The sequence below is a fragment of the Silene latifolia genome, chromosome 1 (genome assembly GCF_048544455.1).
Source record: "Silene latifolia isolate original U9 population chromosome 1, ASM4854445v1, whole genome shotgun sequence".
Classification (NCBI taxonomy): Eukaryota; Viridiplantae; Streptophyta; class Magnoliopsida; order Caryophyllales; family Caryophyllaceae; genus Silene; species Silene latifolia.
The window spans coordinates 12944381-12960284 of NC_133526.1; the positions used below are offsets into that span (position 1 = coordinate 12944381).

General features: G+C 40.1%; 3 protein-coding genes across 4 annotated transcripts; all 3 read left to right on the forward strand.

Annotated features, from left to right (window-relative positions):
* The first annotated feature begins 486 nt into the window (after window positions 1-486).
* On the forward strand, window positions 487-3171 carry LOC141599156 (uncharacterized). The gene is made up of 2 exons (XM_074419085.1): window positions 487-1122; window positions 1805-3171. The coding sequence occupies exons 1-2, from the start codon at window positions 579-581 to the stop codon at window positions 2593-2595; spliced, it is 1335 nt and encodes a 444-aa protein (XP_074275186.1). The 5' UTR covers window positions 487-578; the 3' UTR covers window positions 2596-3171.
* A 3790-nt stretch (window positions 3172-6961) lies between these two features.
* Window positions 6962-7840, forward strand: LOC141640720 (uncharacterized). Its single transcript, XM_074449406.1, has one exon. The coding sequence runs from the start codon at window positions 6962-6964 to the stop codon at window positions 7838-7840; it is 879 nt and encodes a 292-aa protein (XP_074305507.1).
* A 4785-nt stretch (window positions 7841-12625) lies between these two features.
* LOC141599129 (polyubiquitin-like) lies at window positions 12626-15818 on the forward strand. Of its 2 annotated transcripts, XR_012523730.1 has the most exons (3): window positions 12626-13261; window positions 13505-14858; window positions 15625-15818. XR_012523730.1 is itself a non-coding variant. In XM_074419052.1 (2 exons), the coding sequence occupies exons 1-2, from the start codon at window positions 13216-13218 to the stop codon at window positions 14614-14616; spliced, it is 1158 nt and encodes a 385-aa protein (XP_074275153.1). In that variant the 5' UTR covers window positions 12626-13215; the 3' UTR covers window positions 14617-15339. The 2 variants fall into 2 exon arrangements, 1 of the variants encoding a protein (XP_074275153.1); XM_074419052.1 differs by lacking the exon at window positions 15625-15818 and having other exon boundaries at window positions 13505-15339.
* The last annotated feature ends 86 nt before the right edge of the window (window positions 15819-15904 follow it).

The window sequence follows — 15904 nt, forward strand, 5'->3', positions numbered from 1 at the left end:
TTTTGGCCATACGAAGATTATTTTGGAAAGTGATTGCCTACCTGTCATTGAGGCGTTGAAGAGGAAGGCTGTGGGAAGAAGTATTTTTTCGCTTGTTATAGAGGATATCTTAGCTCTTTGCAATTCGTTTAGTTCTATTATTTGGTCTTTTGTTAGTCGAGCAAACAATTGTGTGGCTCATGAATTAGCTCATCCTGTTCCTAGAGTAGCTAGTAGTTTTGTGGGATCGGAGGATTTACCTCCATCTGTGAACAATGCTGTACTTCTTGATTTATCGGTAATTCAGTAAAACCTTCGCGTTTTTCCCCTCAAAAAAAAAATGATCCGAACTCGAAATAATTCAACCAGAATTTTTACCAACCCGAAACAACCTAAGCTGAACAGATTCGACTGAAGCCAGTGACCCAACCCAATTGGCAACAAGAAGGGTTTGAAATTGGAATATGAATGAATAGAGAGAGGTCAGAGCCTCAGAGGTCCATTTCCATTTTCTAACCCTTTGAGCGAAAAGCAAACAACAAAGAAACCCTATTTCCCGCCATCAACAACGGCGTCATTGGAAACCCTAATTGACGAAAATGAGCATCCAATCTTTAGACAACGAATTGGGGAAATTGAAGGAATTGAAGGCGCAACATATCGCTTCTGATGTTGAGTGTCGTCGATTGGAGAGAGAATTGGAGATCAAAAATGACGAATTGAAAGAGTTAATTAAGCAATTAGGGTTTAGCAAAGACGCCGAAGCGAAGGCGATTAAGAGGTATGATAAAGCCATGGAGTTCAACAACGAGGTGGAAGCGAAATTGCGGGAATCGATGGCGCAGCATTTGCCTTGGAATACTGAGCGTCGTAGATTGGAGTTGAAAATTATCGAATTGGACGATTTAGTATCCGAATTAAAGTTTAGCAAGAATGCCGAGGCGAGGGCGGGGAAGAAGCATAAGCAGGCCTTGGAGTATAATCAGGAGGTGGAGGCGAAACTGGAGGACTTGAGGAGGGGATTTAATGAAGAGAAGGGGAACTTACTGGGAAAATTGACTGAGACGGAGGCGGAATTGGCGAATTTGAAAGAAAAATTGAAAGGAGATAAAGTAATGGAGATTGGTGGGAATTCAAAAGCAGGTATTTGGAATTTTGAAAGCTTTGTTATTTTAATTAATTTGGTTTGCTAATTGCCAACATTGTTTGCTGTTTTGCTCGCATAGTCGCATGATTCGAACTTTTCTAATTGTGTGAGTAGTTATTCCTCTGGGATTTTGATCTGTTAAAGGGGCCTGAGTAGAGCACTTAGCCTTGAATTTTGCGCGAACGAGCAATGATACTCGTATTATTTTAGATATATTTGTTGCTTTTGGTTAGTGATGGCGACTTTTTGAAACCATTTTGATGCATAGCAAATGACTACTGTTTGCTGGAACTCTGGAAGTCTGGAACAATTGATAGTAGTTCTGGTTTTGCTCTGAATCACGCCTTTTCTTTCTGGCTTTTCCTGTTTGATTCTCTGAAAAACGAATTGATCAGAAGCATTACCAAAACTGTTGAGAATAGCAAATATTTTTGGGAGATGGACAAGGAGAGATTTATTTTGGACAATTAAATACCGAGTACTACTTTGAGGTGGCAAAATCGGGCAAAATAACGGATTAAAGTGGGGTATTTGTTGTCGTTGATACAGTGGTATTTCTTTGCTTGTTAAGTTGTGGTAATTGATTAACTGTAGTTTGAGATGTGATCAAATTGTCTGTCCTGGTTATAAGAAATGAACCCGTTTACCTGTTTTTTTGTCCCCTTCTCTCCAATTCAGATCCAGCTTTTGAAAGTCTTATCAATCATGTAAAATGCCCTTTGAAGGCAGTCACGAAATGTGACGAGACTGCTAAAGCGACAGCCCTTTCTGAGGAAAAGCTTGTAAGAGAGAATACAGCAGCTTGCGACCATAAAAGCCAAGTTAGGGGTCTCAAAAGGCCAAGAGCTTCATCCGTGTGTTCTACTCAGAAGAATATTGATGACAGTTCTAGTGATGCAAGCGACTACCGACAACACCCGCAACAACCAAAGACTCTAATCTACCTGAAAATCACCGGCAATACAATAGCCATGGCAGTCGATCTCTCTTTGACCGTCGACATCCTCAAATCCAAGATCCAGGACATATCGGGCATCGCACCACACAAACAACGCCTGAGTTTTGTAGGATATCCGATGGGAGAGTATGAGGACCCCGCCCGCACCCTCGCACAATACCACATCCAGAAAGAGTCCACCCTCGAATGTGGAATATATCGTGATAGAAGTCCTGTTTACAGTTCTAGTGGTGACAGTTCTAGTAATGACAGTCACAAGCAAGACGCAGAACAAACAAAGATACTAATCTTCGTGGAAACCATCTGTGGCACGTCAATAACCATGAGAGTCGAACCCTCTTGGACAATCCGCAAGCTCAAATCAAAGATCGAAAAGGAATTTGATGTCCTAGCACGCCATCAAGTTCTAGTCTTTGAGGGAAATGATAAGCTCGAAAACAGCCGCACCCTCTCCCACTATGACATCCGGAAGGACTCCACCATCTACCTTCTAGCCTGTCGTGTCGACTAAAAAATAAACAAGCAGAAATGTGTTTTTATAGAAATCCTATGTGACTATAGTACATTTGGTAGGATTTTCATTTTGGGATATCGGCCTTGGTAGTTTGGATCTTATATGTCAAATCATTTTAGTTGTGCCCGTCTGAGAAAGTGAATGTAACTTAAAGATTTATAGGCCGAATATTTGCAGACGGTGATTCAAATTACGACATGAACTCAGCGGGTCAATTGAAGCAGTGGGATCCGCGAGAGCTGGGTACCTCTTTGACATCTGTAAGACTAATGAAGACCCCTTTTTCTTCCCTTTATCTGCTGATGGTTGCAAATGGAATATAGGTTGGCTGTGGATTGTGGTAGTTGAGTAATCTTTTGTTGCAAATTGTGTAACTTGGTCATGATTTTTATGAAACATTCTCGCTCAAGTCAGCCTTTCCTTTTCTTATGTATATCAGCTGGTGCATAGGAATGTAAGTTCCTGAACTGCGCTTAAGCTAAAACTTGCCTATATTCTCATTGTAAAGACTTTCTGGTTTCTGTTCTCGCTGCTCTCATTATGTTGTCCAAGTTGAATGGGGGTATCTTCTGTTTGAAAAATTTTTTCCTTCATCTTAAACATAAGAGTTGTTCCCTAAAGTAGAATTTTAGAGTGAGACGATCTCAACACAAGACGAAAAAAATGTTAACATATATTATGATAAACAGGTGACCATTTAATGATAAAATGTTATAACTATTGTCACTTTTTGAGAAAAAATTGATAGTAACATTTTATCATAAAATGGTCATATATTTGTCCGTCTTATTTCTAACGGAAAAAGTCCTGTCTAAAACAAGAATTTACCTTTTAGAGTTACCCTATTTCTCCCCATTCAAATATCTATTATGTCATACTAATCATCACCTGTAATCATCACCTGTAATTCTATAAACACAAATTGTTCTATAGGACTGTCTTATAACATAAGACCAGCCCATAATCCAAAAGCCCAAACAATTAACTTATAACTCACCTTTTTAATCAAATAACCAAAAGCCCAAAAAAATTAGTTAATAAACTTATAAAAAAAATATTTTATTTTGATAACCTAGAGTTTTGTATTAATAAATTGTATATTTAAATATGTTAGTTTTTATCATAAAATGTCGTGTTGTCAAAATAAAATTAAATATAAATTAAATTAAGTATTATTTTTGGGCTACTCTCCTTTTGAGCCAGTCCTATGGTATAGGACGGTTCTATAGGAGAGTTGCTGTTCTATAAATCTCTTCATAAAGCACTTGAGAATGTTTCAAAACTAAAATAACTCAACTTGATTTGACCCATATTTGTACAAACCTGAAACAACCTAAGCTGAACTGATCTGAATCATATGTAACCTGGTTGACAACACTATTTATTGATAGCTAATGCAGTTACACCCGACAAAATGACCCTTGACCAAACCCGAATAACATATACCCGACCACGATAGCCAAACTCAAGACCCAAACCTGAATTGACCACAACAATATAACCCGACTTGAATGTTTACTGTTGCACAAAATGCACATTGATTTATTATTAATAATAACTAGTATAGATCCCCCGCGAATGCGCGGTATTTTGGATAGAAAAAAAAATAATAATAATAAAAGTGATATTTAACTCAATTTGAAATTTAATTGTAAATTTATTATAATTAATACTCCCTTCTATTCATCATTTTCTTCCCTATTTCCTTAAACGGATTATTCAGGTTTTCTTCCCCTTTCCTTTTTTGGAAACTTTTAAGCCCTGTTCTTTTGGACTGAAACAGATCTAATCTAAACTGAACTGAACTTATAGGATCTGAACTGAACTAAACTTATAGGATCTGAACTGAACTAAACTTATTGGATCTGAACTGAACTTATAGGATCTGAACGGAACTGAACTTATAGGATCTGAACTAAACTTACATGATCCGAATTTAAATTAATTTAACTTAAATATTATTATTATTATTATTATTATTGTTATTGTTATTATTATTGTTATTATTATTGTTATTGTTGTTGTTGTCGTTGTTGTTGTTGTCGTTGTTATTTTTATTATCATTATTTATTATTACTATTATTATTTTTATAAAACCGCAACTTTTATTATTATTATTATTATTATTATTATTATTATTATTATTATTATTATAAAAATAAAAATAAAAATAAATGCAAAATTTTATTGAGATTAAATAATTTTTTATAAGAAATTAGTGGGCAGCTAAGATAGAACACTGATAAGAAAATATAATCTAAAATACAAAGTAAGATAATAACATTTTTACGCTTTATATACATTGGTTGTTCATACATTATACTACGGTTAAATTACGATAAAAAAATAATGAGAAGAGTGATAATTTTCTTTAAAAAATAATAATGTATATGTGTATCAAATAATTAATAATGTCAAATATTTTTGCGTCGGTTTTTAAAAATAATACTTTGGATATAACTTTTCTAAACTGAATTTATGGGATCTGAACTTATAGGATCTGAACTGATAAAATCTGAACCGACTAAACTTATCTTATCTGAATTGAACTTATAGGATCTGATCTGAACTGAACTGAACTTATAGAATCTGATCTGAACTTAAATTAAGAGACTTTAAGTCCAAAAGAACATGGTCTTACTCTTATTTTTATTCATCTCTCCTATCACCAAACCCCAGCCAACTCACAATTCCTTATTTAATTTCTAATTATTCATTCCTTTCTCCTATTACCAAACTCCACACAACTCATAATTCCTTATTTAATTCCTAATTATTCATTCTTCTCTCCTATCACCAAACTCGTACAACTCACAATTCATACTTTATTCCCCTCCTAAAACCTTGTGCCCACAAGTAAGGTTGTGGATTGACGTCGTTCTAGGGTTTTTACCTTGTGAGCGGTTATTTTTCTCTGTCCTTCTCTCCTGGTAGTTTCGTCCTCCTCTAGGGGAAATTTACTTAAAAATTCACAAATCTTCACAAAAATTCTCTATTTCTTTCTTGTTATCTATTATTTACTGTTTGTTGCTTTGACTATGGCTGAGGGAGACGTGGGTCTGGGGGATGAGAAAGGTTCTGATGATACTTTTGAATGGGATGATGGCGACGAGGATAGAAACTCACAACCGTCAAAGCTTGCCCTAATAGGGCGGTTATGGGGTTCGAAAACTACTAATATCAAAGCAACTATTGAGACGATGTGCAAACTGTGGGGTACGAGAAATGAGGTCCGAGGTAATGTTCTCGATACCCAAACAAAAACCTTTATGTTTCATTTTACTGAGTTAAAGGATAAGCAAAGGGTCATGGAAGGCCAGCCATGGCACTTTGACTCATTCGTCTGGTGTTTTAATGATCCAAACACAAATGGAAACCTATGGGATGTCCCTCTTTCTTTCGTGCCCTTTTGGGTCCGTGTTTATGATTTACCTTTGGAGGGAAGGGATAGGGAGGAGAATTGTCGTAGGTTGGGCAACCAAATTGGTGTGTTTGTGGCTAAAGATTCCTCTTCGTTTCCCCATCTTGACCGGGCTATACGGTTGCGAGTGCTTTTGGATGTTCGATCAAAACTGAAGAAGGATGTCTCTATTCGCATGAGGGGTGGTAAGGTTGTTAATTTTGCAGTTAAGTATGAACGACTGCCCCTCTTTTGTTATGGGTGTGGGTTACTAGGGCACGGGGAGAAGGATTATGATGATGGGCCTTATGAGGAGGGATCACATGATTATGGGAGTTGGATTAGGGCTTCGCCATGGAAACCTGTCAAGGTGGAGGAGAGTGGGAGAAAGAAAGGGGGTGCGGGGAGAGCTCTTAGTAAAGTGTTTGAGGAAATGGGGAAGGTGGAGGAAACAATAGCTATTGAAAGTATGGTCAAGAATCTGCAGGCGGTTTCCCTTCATGCAAAACCCAGGAAACAGATGACGGATGAGGACGCAAATGCCCTAACTGTGACTCGGCCAGCTGGGGATGTTGTTCCACTGATTGGCACGGGGGAAGGGTCGAGTAGTGGGAAGGGACCGGGGAAATGGCAAAGATTGGCACGGGGGGGCCCTCGCTCAAACCAGGGGGAAAGCACGGCAGTAATGGCGTCGAAGAAGCGTGACAGAGGTGAGAAAGAAGATAATTATCCTGGGAACCCAAAACGAATCCATGTCTCAACGGGGAATTATGACCATATTATAGGTGATTCACCCACTGATAATTGGGTATGGGAGGGGGGTGGAGAAGGGCGAGTTACTGTCGAGGACATGAGAGAGGATGGTACGGTGGAGTCGGGTGGAGTTGGTGATGTGGTGCTGAATGAGTCTTCTGTTTCTTATAGATCGGCGGAGGTTGCGGACCTGCAACCCCGCCGGGAGCAATGAGTCTCCTTTGTTACAACTGCCGTGGTTTAGGCAACGACCCGGCATTTGTTAGGTTGAGGGGGTTGCTACGGGGGGAAAAGGCGGAGGTGGTGGTGTTGATGGAGACTAAATTAGGGGGACAGGAGATGCAACGGGTTATCCAACGCTTGGGGGGTGACTATGTGGGTGTGGGAATCGATTCTATAGGGAGGTCGGCGGGGATGGCTATTTTATGGAAGGAAGGGGTGGATGTGGAGATTATCTCGTCGACTGCCCATCACATTGACGTGGTGGTCAGGGGCCTCTTTAATCTAAATGAGTGGCGTCTAACGGGTATTTATGGGTGGTCTAATAATGAGGAGAAATGGAGAACTTGGCAGCTTATGAGAGATATCAAGCCTTTGTCCACTTTGCCATGGCTAATGATTGGAGACTATAACCAAATTTTATTTGAGCATGAAAAGAAGGGCGGTCCTCCAAGGGAACAACGACTTATGGACGAGTTTCGTGAAGCTATGAATGACTGTGAGCTACTGGATATTGGTTTCTCGGGAAATAATTATACCTGGTGGAACAGGAGGAGTGGACCTGCGGCTGTCTATGAGCGACTTGATAGGGCGCTGGCCACTGTTTCCTTCCTAGAAGCCTGTCCTATGATTCAATTGTCACATTTGGACTTTGACAAGTCTGATCATGTGCCTTTGAAGCTTGCTATGTTCTCTCCAGAAAAGGTGAGGAAGGGGAAACGTTTTCGGTTTGAGGATATGTGGGCTCAAAGTGAGGATTGTGAAGACGTGGTGCGTGATTCTTGGGCTGCTGGGAGCTCTGTTAATGTAGGGCACGTGGCCTTGAGCAAATTAAATTTTTGCTCGAGGAAGTCAAGGCGAATGGAGTAGGGTCCAATTTGGGGACTTACGACGGCAAATTGAAGAGACAAGGAACCGCTTGCACTTCCTCGACAATGGATACCATGATGATAACGCGGTAGCTGAAAGGAAACTCTTTTGTTCAAAGCTCGATGGGTTATTAATGGCCGAGGAGACGTTTTGGCGGCAACGTTCTCGGGTGGGGTACCTTACTGAGGGTGATAGAAATACACGTTTCTTTCATCTTCGTGCGTCGAATAGAAAGCGGATAAATAATATCTCTCGGCTTAAAGATGATTTAGGGAATTGGGTAACTGATGAAGGGAGGATGCGGGAGCTTGCTATGGGGTATTTTGTTTCGCTCTTCTCCTCGGATGGCCCCTCTAGGATTGACGAGGCTCTAGAGTGTGTGGGACAGTGTGTCACGGCTGATATGAATACGGATTTGACCAAGCCTTTTACGAGAGAAGAGGTGCGGCTTGCGCTATTTCAAATGAAGCCGAGCAAAGCTCCGGGTCCTGACGGTCTTAATGCTAATTTTTATCAAAAATATTGGCATATTTTTGGGTCAGATGTGGCGGACTATGTAATCAGCTGTTTAGAAGGCAGAGAGGACATGACCCGGGTAAACCACACACACATTGTTCTTATACCGAAAATAAAGCATGCTACGGAGCTGAATAATTTTAGACCGATATCACTCTGTAATGTTATTTACAAATTAATTTCCAAAGTAATTGTGAATCGGCTAAAAATTTTCTTGGATGATCTGGTTGCGGTAGAACAGAGTGCTTTCATTCCAGGGAGATTAATTGCGGACAATGCTATTATGGCCTTCGAAAGTTTCCATTTCCTCAAATCACATAATGCGGGCAAGAAGGGGTATATGTCTTTGAAGCTGGATATGAGTAAGGCATACGATAGGGTCGAGTGGAGTTTTCTCGAATGTGTTTTGGTTAAAATGGGTTTTGCACCGAGATGGGTGGGAATGATGATGAGTTGTGTTCGAACCGTGCACTCGGCTGTTTTGATAAATGGAATGCCGTCAGACTTCTTCCGACCTCGACGGGGATTGCGCCAAGGTGACCCGCTCTCACCTTATTTATTTATTCTTTGTGCCAATGTTTTTTCAAAACTACTCACAAGGGAAGTTGAACGGAGAAGTCTTTATGGTATTCGGGTTTGCCGTGGTGCTCCGAGTTTATCTCATTTGTTCTTTGCGGATGACTCCCTAATCTTATGCCGAGCTGATAGGAAAAACGCTGAGACTATAAAGGGGGTTCTGGATCTCTATCAAGCGGCGTCGGGTCAACGTTTAAATTTGCAAAAGTCGGAATTATTTTTCAGCCCTAGTACGGGGGCGATAGAGCAGGCTGAAGTCACGCAAGTTTTAGCGGCTAATGTTGTGATGTCACCGGGTAAATACCTTGGTATACCTGCGGTGGTGGGGAGGAATAAGTCGCTGGCTTTCAATCATTTAAAAGAACGTATTTGGAAGAAGCTTAAGGGATGGAAAGAAAAAATCCTCTCATATTCGGGTAGGGAAATCCTCATAAAGGCAATTGCCCAATCGATTCCCACCTATCATATGGGATTGTTTAAATTTCCGTCTACCCTATGCTCTAGCATTGAAGGTGACTTAGCCAGATTTTGGTGGGGACATAGCGGGGAAAAACGACAGATTTATTGGGTTGCTTGGGAGAAAATGTGTCGGTCCAAACAAGAAGGAGGATTGGGATACCGTCACTTTGAGTCTTTTAACCTCGCTATGCTTGTCAAACAGCTATGGAGGCTCCAAGAGAGGCCGGATTCTCTAGTTGCTCGAGTCCTATCTGCTAGATACTTCCCGACGGGTGACATATTCGAAGCCAAGCTTGGGCATCATCCTTCTTTCGTTTGGCGAAGTCTTATGGAGGCCCTTCCTATATTAAAGAAGGGTTGTGCATGGGTTATCGGCAATGGACAACGGGTTCGTTTTTGGAAGGATAGATGGTGTTCAACGGAATCGTTACCTGGAATTATTTCCCCGGTGAGTGGTTTGCGGGATAGTGTGGTGGCGGATTGGTTCGTGGGTCAACCGAGAAGATGGAATGAAGAGCTCCTTCGTCAACACCTGTATGAGTTCGAGGTGCGTGAAATATGTCGAATCCCTGAGTTCGAGGTGCGTGAAATATTTTATTTTTGAACGAATCCCTTTATGCCCCTCCTATGAAAAGTTTTGAGAGTGATAAGCTTGCTTGGGCACACACAAAGAATGGTATTTATACGGTAAGATCGGGCTATCATTTTATTTTTGAACAAAGACGGAATTGAAGATGAGATTGATGCGTGGTGAAGGGGATGGAATTTTGAGTAACCCGTGATGAAGTGTGTAAATTTTGGTCACGGTTATGGCGTGTTAAGCTACCTCCTAAAATCAAAAGTTTTGTGTGGAGGGCATGTAATCGGGGTGTGTTACCGTGCGGGCTAAGACAGTGTGGAACGTGCAAAACGAACGTTAAGCCATGGCGAGGCCGATCCGACTTGCTAAAGGTGTTATTTTGGGAAGGAAGTGGAGAGCGAAACCCATGCCCTGTTTAGCTGCCCTTTTGCTCTGGAAGTATGGGATGCGGGTGGAATTGAAGATGAGATTGTGGGGGATGCTTTTGGCGGAAGTATAGTGGATTGGGTGGATGGAATTTTGAGGCGAGATTAAAGAATGAATAAAGGACATGGTGGACAAGGTGATGATTAAGAAATTTAAGTGTGTAAATATTTGGTCCTTCTTAGAGTACTTGATTAAAAAAGGCACAAATACGGTACAATACAAGGAATATCCGTAATTTTTTTTTCTACCATTATTATGGTGAGGTGAGGACCTTCATTCTCATTCGGACGTGCATAGTGAATAAGCAAAACTCGCCAAACTAAAGGACACCAAGTGCATTATTGATTCAAATTTGGCACCAAATTCATTTAAGGAGCCAAAATGAAAATGGTTCTAAAATTTGCGCCAAAATTTTCACCAAATTTAAACTTGGTATAAATAGAATAGTGTCAACTAAATTGATCATTTATACACAAACAACCAAAAAAACACTTTCCTACAATAATAAATCCACATCAAACAAACCAAAAAATCGATTCATCCACATTTATTTCTCACAAACAATAATAAATGGAAGGCTTTGTTAAAAAGTTTGTAATGCTAGAGGTGGCGGGGAAGAGTGGAGGAAGGCCCAACCCATGGGGAATCGGGTGGTGTGTTTGATGTTGAGAAGTTCAACAAAATCCCTCTTTCGTAAAGGAGGGATAAGACAAATATCAAGATGGGTGGACACCTCCAAAAACAAACTAGGAAGTGGGCAATGGAAACTCAATGTCGATGGTGAAAAAAACCATATAGAAGTGTTGGAGAGGCGGGGGAGTGGAATGGGCATTGTGATACGGAACCATAAGAGAAATTCTAGGGGCGTTGAAAGATATGATACGGATTCCAAAGGGTGTCCAACGAAAATAAGTTCGAGAGAGATGATGGGTGGAATATTGATCTTAGATTTGGGTTTTTTCTATTCAGTCACTTGACAAAGGAAAATGCTTACATTGGATAAACTTGCGTGAAGCCAAAAGTGGGTAATTAAACTCAATTATGTCTTCATAACACTACAAGCTTTAGAGTTTAAGAACGGAGGAAATGATTACCCTTACCACACATGCACAAATCCATGGGCCTCGATAATATGGTGCTTGAATCGATTGCTGATGCGGAAAGCGATGATATAAATGAACGATAACTATGCTAAAGTTCTTCATGAAATCCTTCCCGAAACATGGATACAAATTATTTTGGGAGAAATGCAAATGGGAGAGTAGTTTCTGATTTAGCTAGTAATTTCTCTTGTATTCGTTTTAATTTTACTCGTCGTGATGGTAATTATGTCGCTCACGAGTTAGCTCATCTCTTGCCGATTGATTATTCTACTCACTTGGTATTGGGTATTGGGTCACTTTGAGTTGAATGCGAACGATTCCCAAACATCGGGTTCGTATTTTGATGCTTATTTATGCCCTCAACAAGAGCGCATTGTACCTTTTTTGTAGAGCTAAAATTATGCTCTTGAAATTAACTTTTATTCTTCAAGTTAATGAAATTTACGTCCTTTCCTTCAAAAAAAAAAAAAAAAATGTTAAAAATCTTGCTCGATCAAAAACAAAAAAAACATCAACATCGAAACAACTTGATTCAGGGACAACAAAATGATGTGAATAGTCATGAATACGAATCGAAGGATCTTCAGATTTTGTATTAATTGGTGGAAAATGGAAAGTTCCTAGAGTCAAATCGTGAGGATTCATTGTTAATTTGAAGATAATCTATATATATAATAAATATAATATAATAAAAGATGAGGAAGGAGGTGATGAGAGGAAAGGAGGCGATGAGAGGAAGGATTTAAAGATGAAGATATAGATGAAGATCTTTCAAATAGGCTCAAGGATTAGGGAATTATATGGCGGGATATAATAAAAATCCAATTATAAGTAAAAGTGAATGGCAAATGTTGTAATATGCAAAAATAGACAAGGATAAGATGGTAAATTTTTTACCAAAAAAGGAGAAGATGGGACAAAAACCCGACTAGCTTATTCTTTTAAGAGGGATAAATAGGAGGGAGTATAATATAATAAAAGAGGATATGATATATTAGAAGCTCATAGTTAGGATATAATAAAAATCATAGCAAAAATTCAGAAAAATTGATGATCCCAAACTCGAAATGATATGGCCCGATTTGACCTTACCCCATCTATCACAAACTCGAAATGTTCCTGACCTTGACTGACCCAACTCGGTGAGGTCTACGAAAAGCAAACAACAAAGAAACTCTACTTCCCGCCTTCAACAACGGCATCATTCGAAACCCTAACTGACGAACAATGAACGTCCAATCTGTAGACAACGAATTGGGGATATTGAAGAAATTGAAGGTGGAACATCTCGCTTCTGATGTTGAGTGTCGTCGATTGGAGAGAGAATTGGAGGTCAAAAATGACGAATTGAAAGAGTTAACTAAGCAATTAGGGTTTAGCAAAGACGCCGAAGCGAAGGCAATTAAGAGGTATGATAAAGCCAGGGAGTATAATACGGAGGCGGAGATGAAATTGCGGGAATCGATGGCGCAGCATTTACCGAGCGTCGTAGATTGGAGTTAAAAATTATCGAATTGGATGATTTAGCTTCCGAATTGAAGTTTAGCAAGAATGCCGAGGTGAGGGTGGTGAAGAAGCATAAGCGGGCCTTGGAGTATAATTTGGAGGCGGAGGTGAAATTGGAGGACTTTAGGAGGCGATTTAATGAGGAGAAGAGGAAATTACTGGGAAAATTGACTGAGACGGAGGCGGAATTGGCGAATTTGAAAGACAAAATGAAGGTAAATAAAGTACTGGAGATTGGTGGGAATTCAAAAGCAGGTATTTGGAATTTTGAAAGCTTTGTTCTTTGTTCTTTTAGTTGATTTGGTATGAACATTGTTTGCTGTTTTGCTCGCATGATTAAGGTGGGGTATTTGTTGTCGTTGATACAGTGGTATTTCTTTGCTTGTTAAGTTGTGATAATTGATTAACTGTAGTTTGATATGTGACCAAACTGTCTATCCTGGTTATAAGAAATGAACCCGTTTTCCTGTTTTTGTGCCCCCCCCCTCTCCAATGCAGATCCAGGTTTTGAAAGCCGTGTCAATGATGTGAAACACCCTTTGAAGTCAGTCACGAAATGTGATGAAACTGCCAAGGCAACTGACCTTTCTAAGGAAAAGCTTGTAATAGAGAATAGAGCAGCTTGTGACCATAAAAGCCGAGTTAGGGGTCTCAAAAGGGCAAGGGATTCGTCCGTGTGTTCTACTCAGAAGCACATTGATGGCAGTTCTACTGATGCGAGTGACTACCAACAACGACCAAAACAATCTAAGACGCTAATCTACCTGAATGTCACCGGCAACACAATACCCATGGCAGTCGATCTCTCTTTGACCACCGACATCCTTAAATCCAAGATCCACGACTTATCAGGCATCCCACCACACAAACAACGCCTGAGCTTTGGAACACTGCTTGAAGACCCCACCCGCACCCTCGCACAACACCACGTCCAGAAAGAGTCCACCCTCGAATGTGGAATATATCCTGATAGAAGTCCTGTTCAGAAGTACAGTGACGACAGTTCTAGTGATGACAGTTCTAGTGATGACTGTTCTAGTGATGACAGTGACAGCCGACAACACCCACGACAACCAATCATGCAAATCTACGTGAAAGTCTCCGGCAAGACAATATCCATAGAAGTCAATTCCTCTTTGACCATCGACAGCCTTAAATCCAAGATCCACGACCAATCAGGCATCCCACCGTACAAACAACGCCTGATCTTTGCAGGAACACTGCTTGAAGACCACAATCTCGCCCACTACCACATCCAGGCCCACCACCACATCCGGTATGAATACACCATCGAATGTGGAATATGTTCTGATAGAAGTCCTATTCAGAAGCACAGTGATGACAGTTCTAGTGTTGACAATGACTCCCGACAACACCCACTACAATCAAACATGCTAATCTATGTGAAATTCCCCAGTTTGACCATACCCATGGAAGTCCAACCCTCTTTGACAATCGAGAGCCTCAAATCCAAGATCCAAATCAAAACGGGCATTCCATCTCGATTCTTTCGCCTAACCTTTGGGGAAGCACTGCTTGTAGACCACAACCTCGTCCACTACAATATCCAGAAAGAGTCCTCAGTCGAATGTGAAGTATGTACTGATTGAAGTCCTGTGCGACTATATCTACATTTGGTAGGATTTTCATGATGGGATATCGGCTTTTGTAGTTGGGGTCGCATATCAATCATTTTAGTTCTGCTTGTCTGAGAAAGTAAATGTAAAGGCAAGTGCTGTGTCTGAACTAAGATCTTGTAGACGGTGATTCAAATTATTATAAGAAGAAGTCAGCGGGAGAGTTGAAGCTGTCTGATTCAGGAGGAATTGGTACCTGCTTGACATCTATAAAAGTAATGAAGATCCCTTTTTTCTCCCTTATATCTACTGATATTCAGTATAGGTAGTTGGTGGACTGTGGTAGTTAAGCAATCTTTTGTGGCAGACTGTGTAATAACCTTGCTTGTGAAACTTTAACTCTAATGTCGGCCTTTCCTTTCCTTATGTCTCTGATGGTGTATGCGAATGTAAGTTCCTGGGCTGTGCTTAGTCTGAAACTTGGAATATTGTCAATATTAAGACTTTCGGTTCTGGTTGTCATTGCTCTCCGTACTTTATCCTCATCTTTCTGCACCCTTATCAATGGTAATCCAGGAAGTCTGTAGGAGAGCTAGGACCTAGGAGGGATTCTTCTGTTACTTAACTTCATAGGATGGTGACGTAAAAGGTCATGTTTGTATGATGATTGGATATATTTTGTAATAAAAGTTCCCCTTTGTCTTAAACATCAAGAGTTGTTTCTAAAGAAGCAACTTTAGAGTGTTTGTGCGCTTGTTTAAGGTACCCGGTGCTATTGAACCCGAAATTACCAGAAGTCTGGAAGTCTCTGTTTCAGTTTTTCTTGGTATTTGCAAAGTGAACTTGTGAATGTGCTTTGGTTGGTTGTACTTGGCTCAGCTGTTTTACTCATGAAAATGTAACAGTCTCACCTGAGTATAAACACCTTTGCTTGTTTGTGTCACTGTCTTCCTGCATTTCTTCATTGAATAAACTGATCATACGAATAAAAAATTATTCGAGTACAGTTCTTCAAGTGTCATTTATTACTGCTTATTGCAGGTTTGTTTTCAAGTTTGTTGATTCATTGTAAAGATTGTAATGTTGAGTTACTGTCCTGGTTCATGTTCTGATGCTATAAGATGCCTGCAGAAGGTTGCGAGAGAAAATGCAGGTTTGTTATAAAGTGTTCATGAACGAGCTGGCTATTAATTCTGAGGACTCGTTTTCTGATATGCCACCTTGTATGAGGTTGATTTTTATTATAGTGTCGGTGCAGTCGTGCAGTTGGCTTTGCATTGCTTCTTTCTTTGGTGCTTTTGTCTGGATTCCTTATGGTACA

What these genes read in the sequence shown, in the direction of transcription:
- LOC141599129 (XM_074419052.1), top strand. Translation starts at nt 13,216, where the DNA reads ATGAAGGTAAATAAAGTACTGGAGATTGGTGGGAATTCAAAAGCAG. An exon ending in TGGTGGGAATTCAAAAGCAG is followed by an intron (nt 13,262 to 13,504) that starts GTATTTGGAATT and finishes TCTCCAATGCAG; the next exon opens with ATCCAGGTTTTGAAAGCCGT.
- LOC141599156 (XM_074419085.1), top strand. Translation starts at nt 579, where the DNA reads ATGAGCATCCAATCTTTAGACAACGAATTGGGGAAATTGAAGGAATTG. An exon ending in TGGTGGGAATTCAAAAGCAG is followed by an intron (nt 1,123 to 1,804) that starts GTATTTGGAATT and finishes TCTCCAATTCAG; the next exon opens with ATCCAGCTTTTGAAAGTCTT.
- LOC141640720 (XM_074449406.1), top strand. Translation starts at nt 6,962, where the DNA reads ATGAGTCTCCTTTGTTACAACTGCCGTGGTTTAGGCAACGACCCGGCA.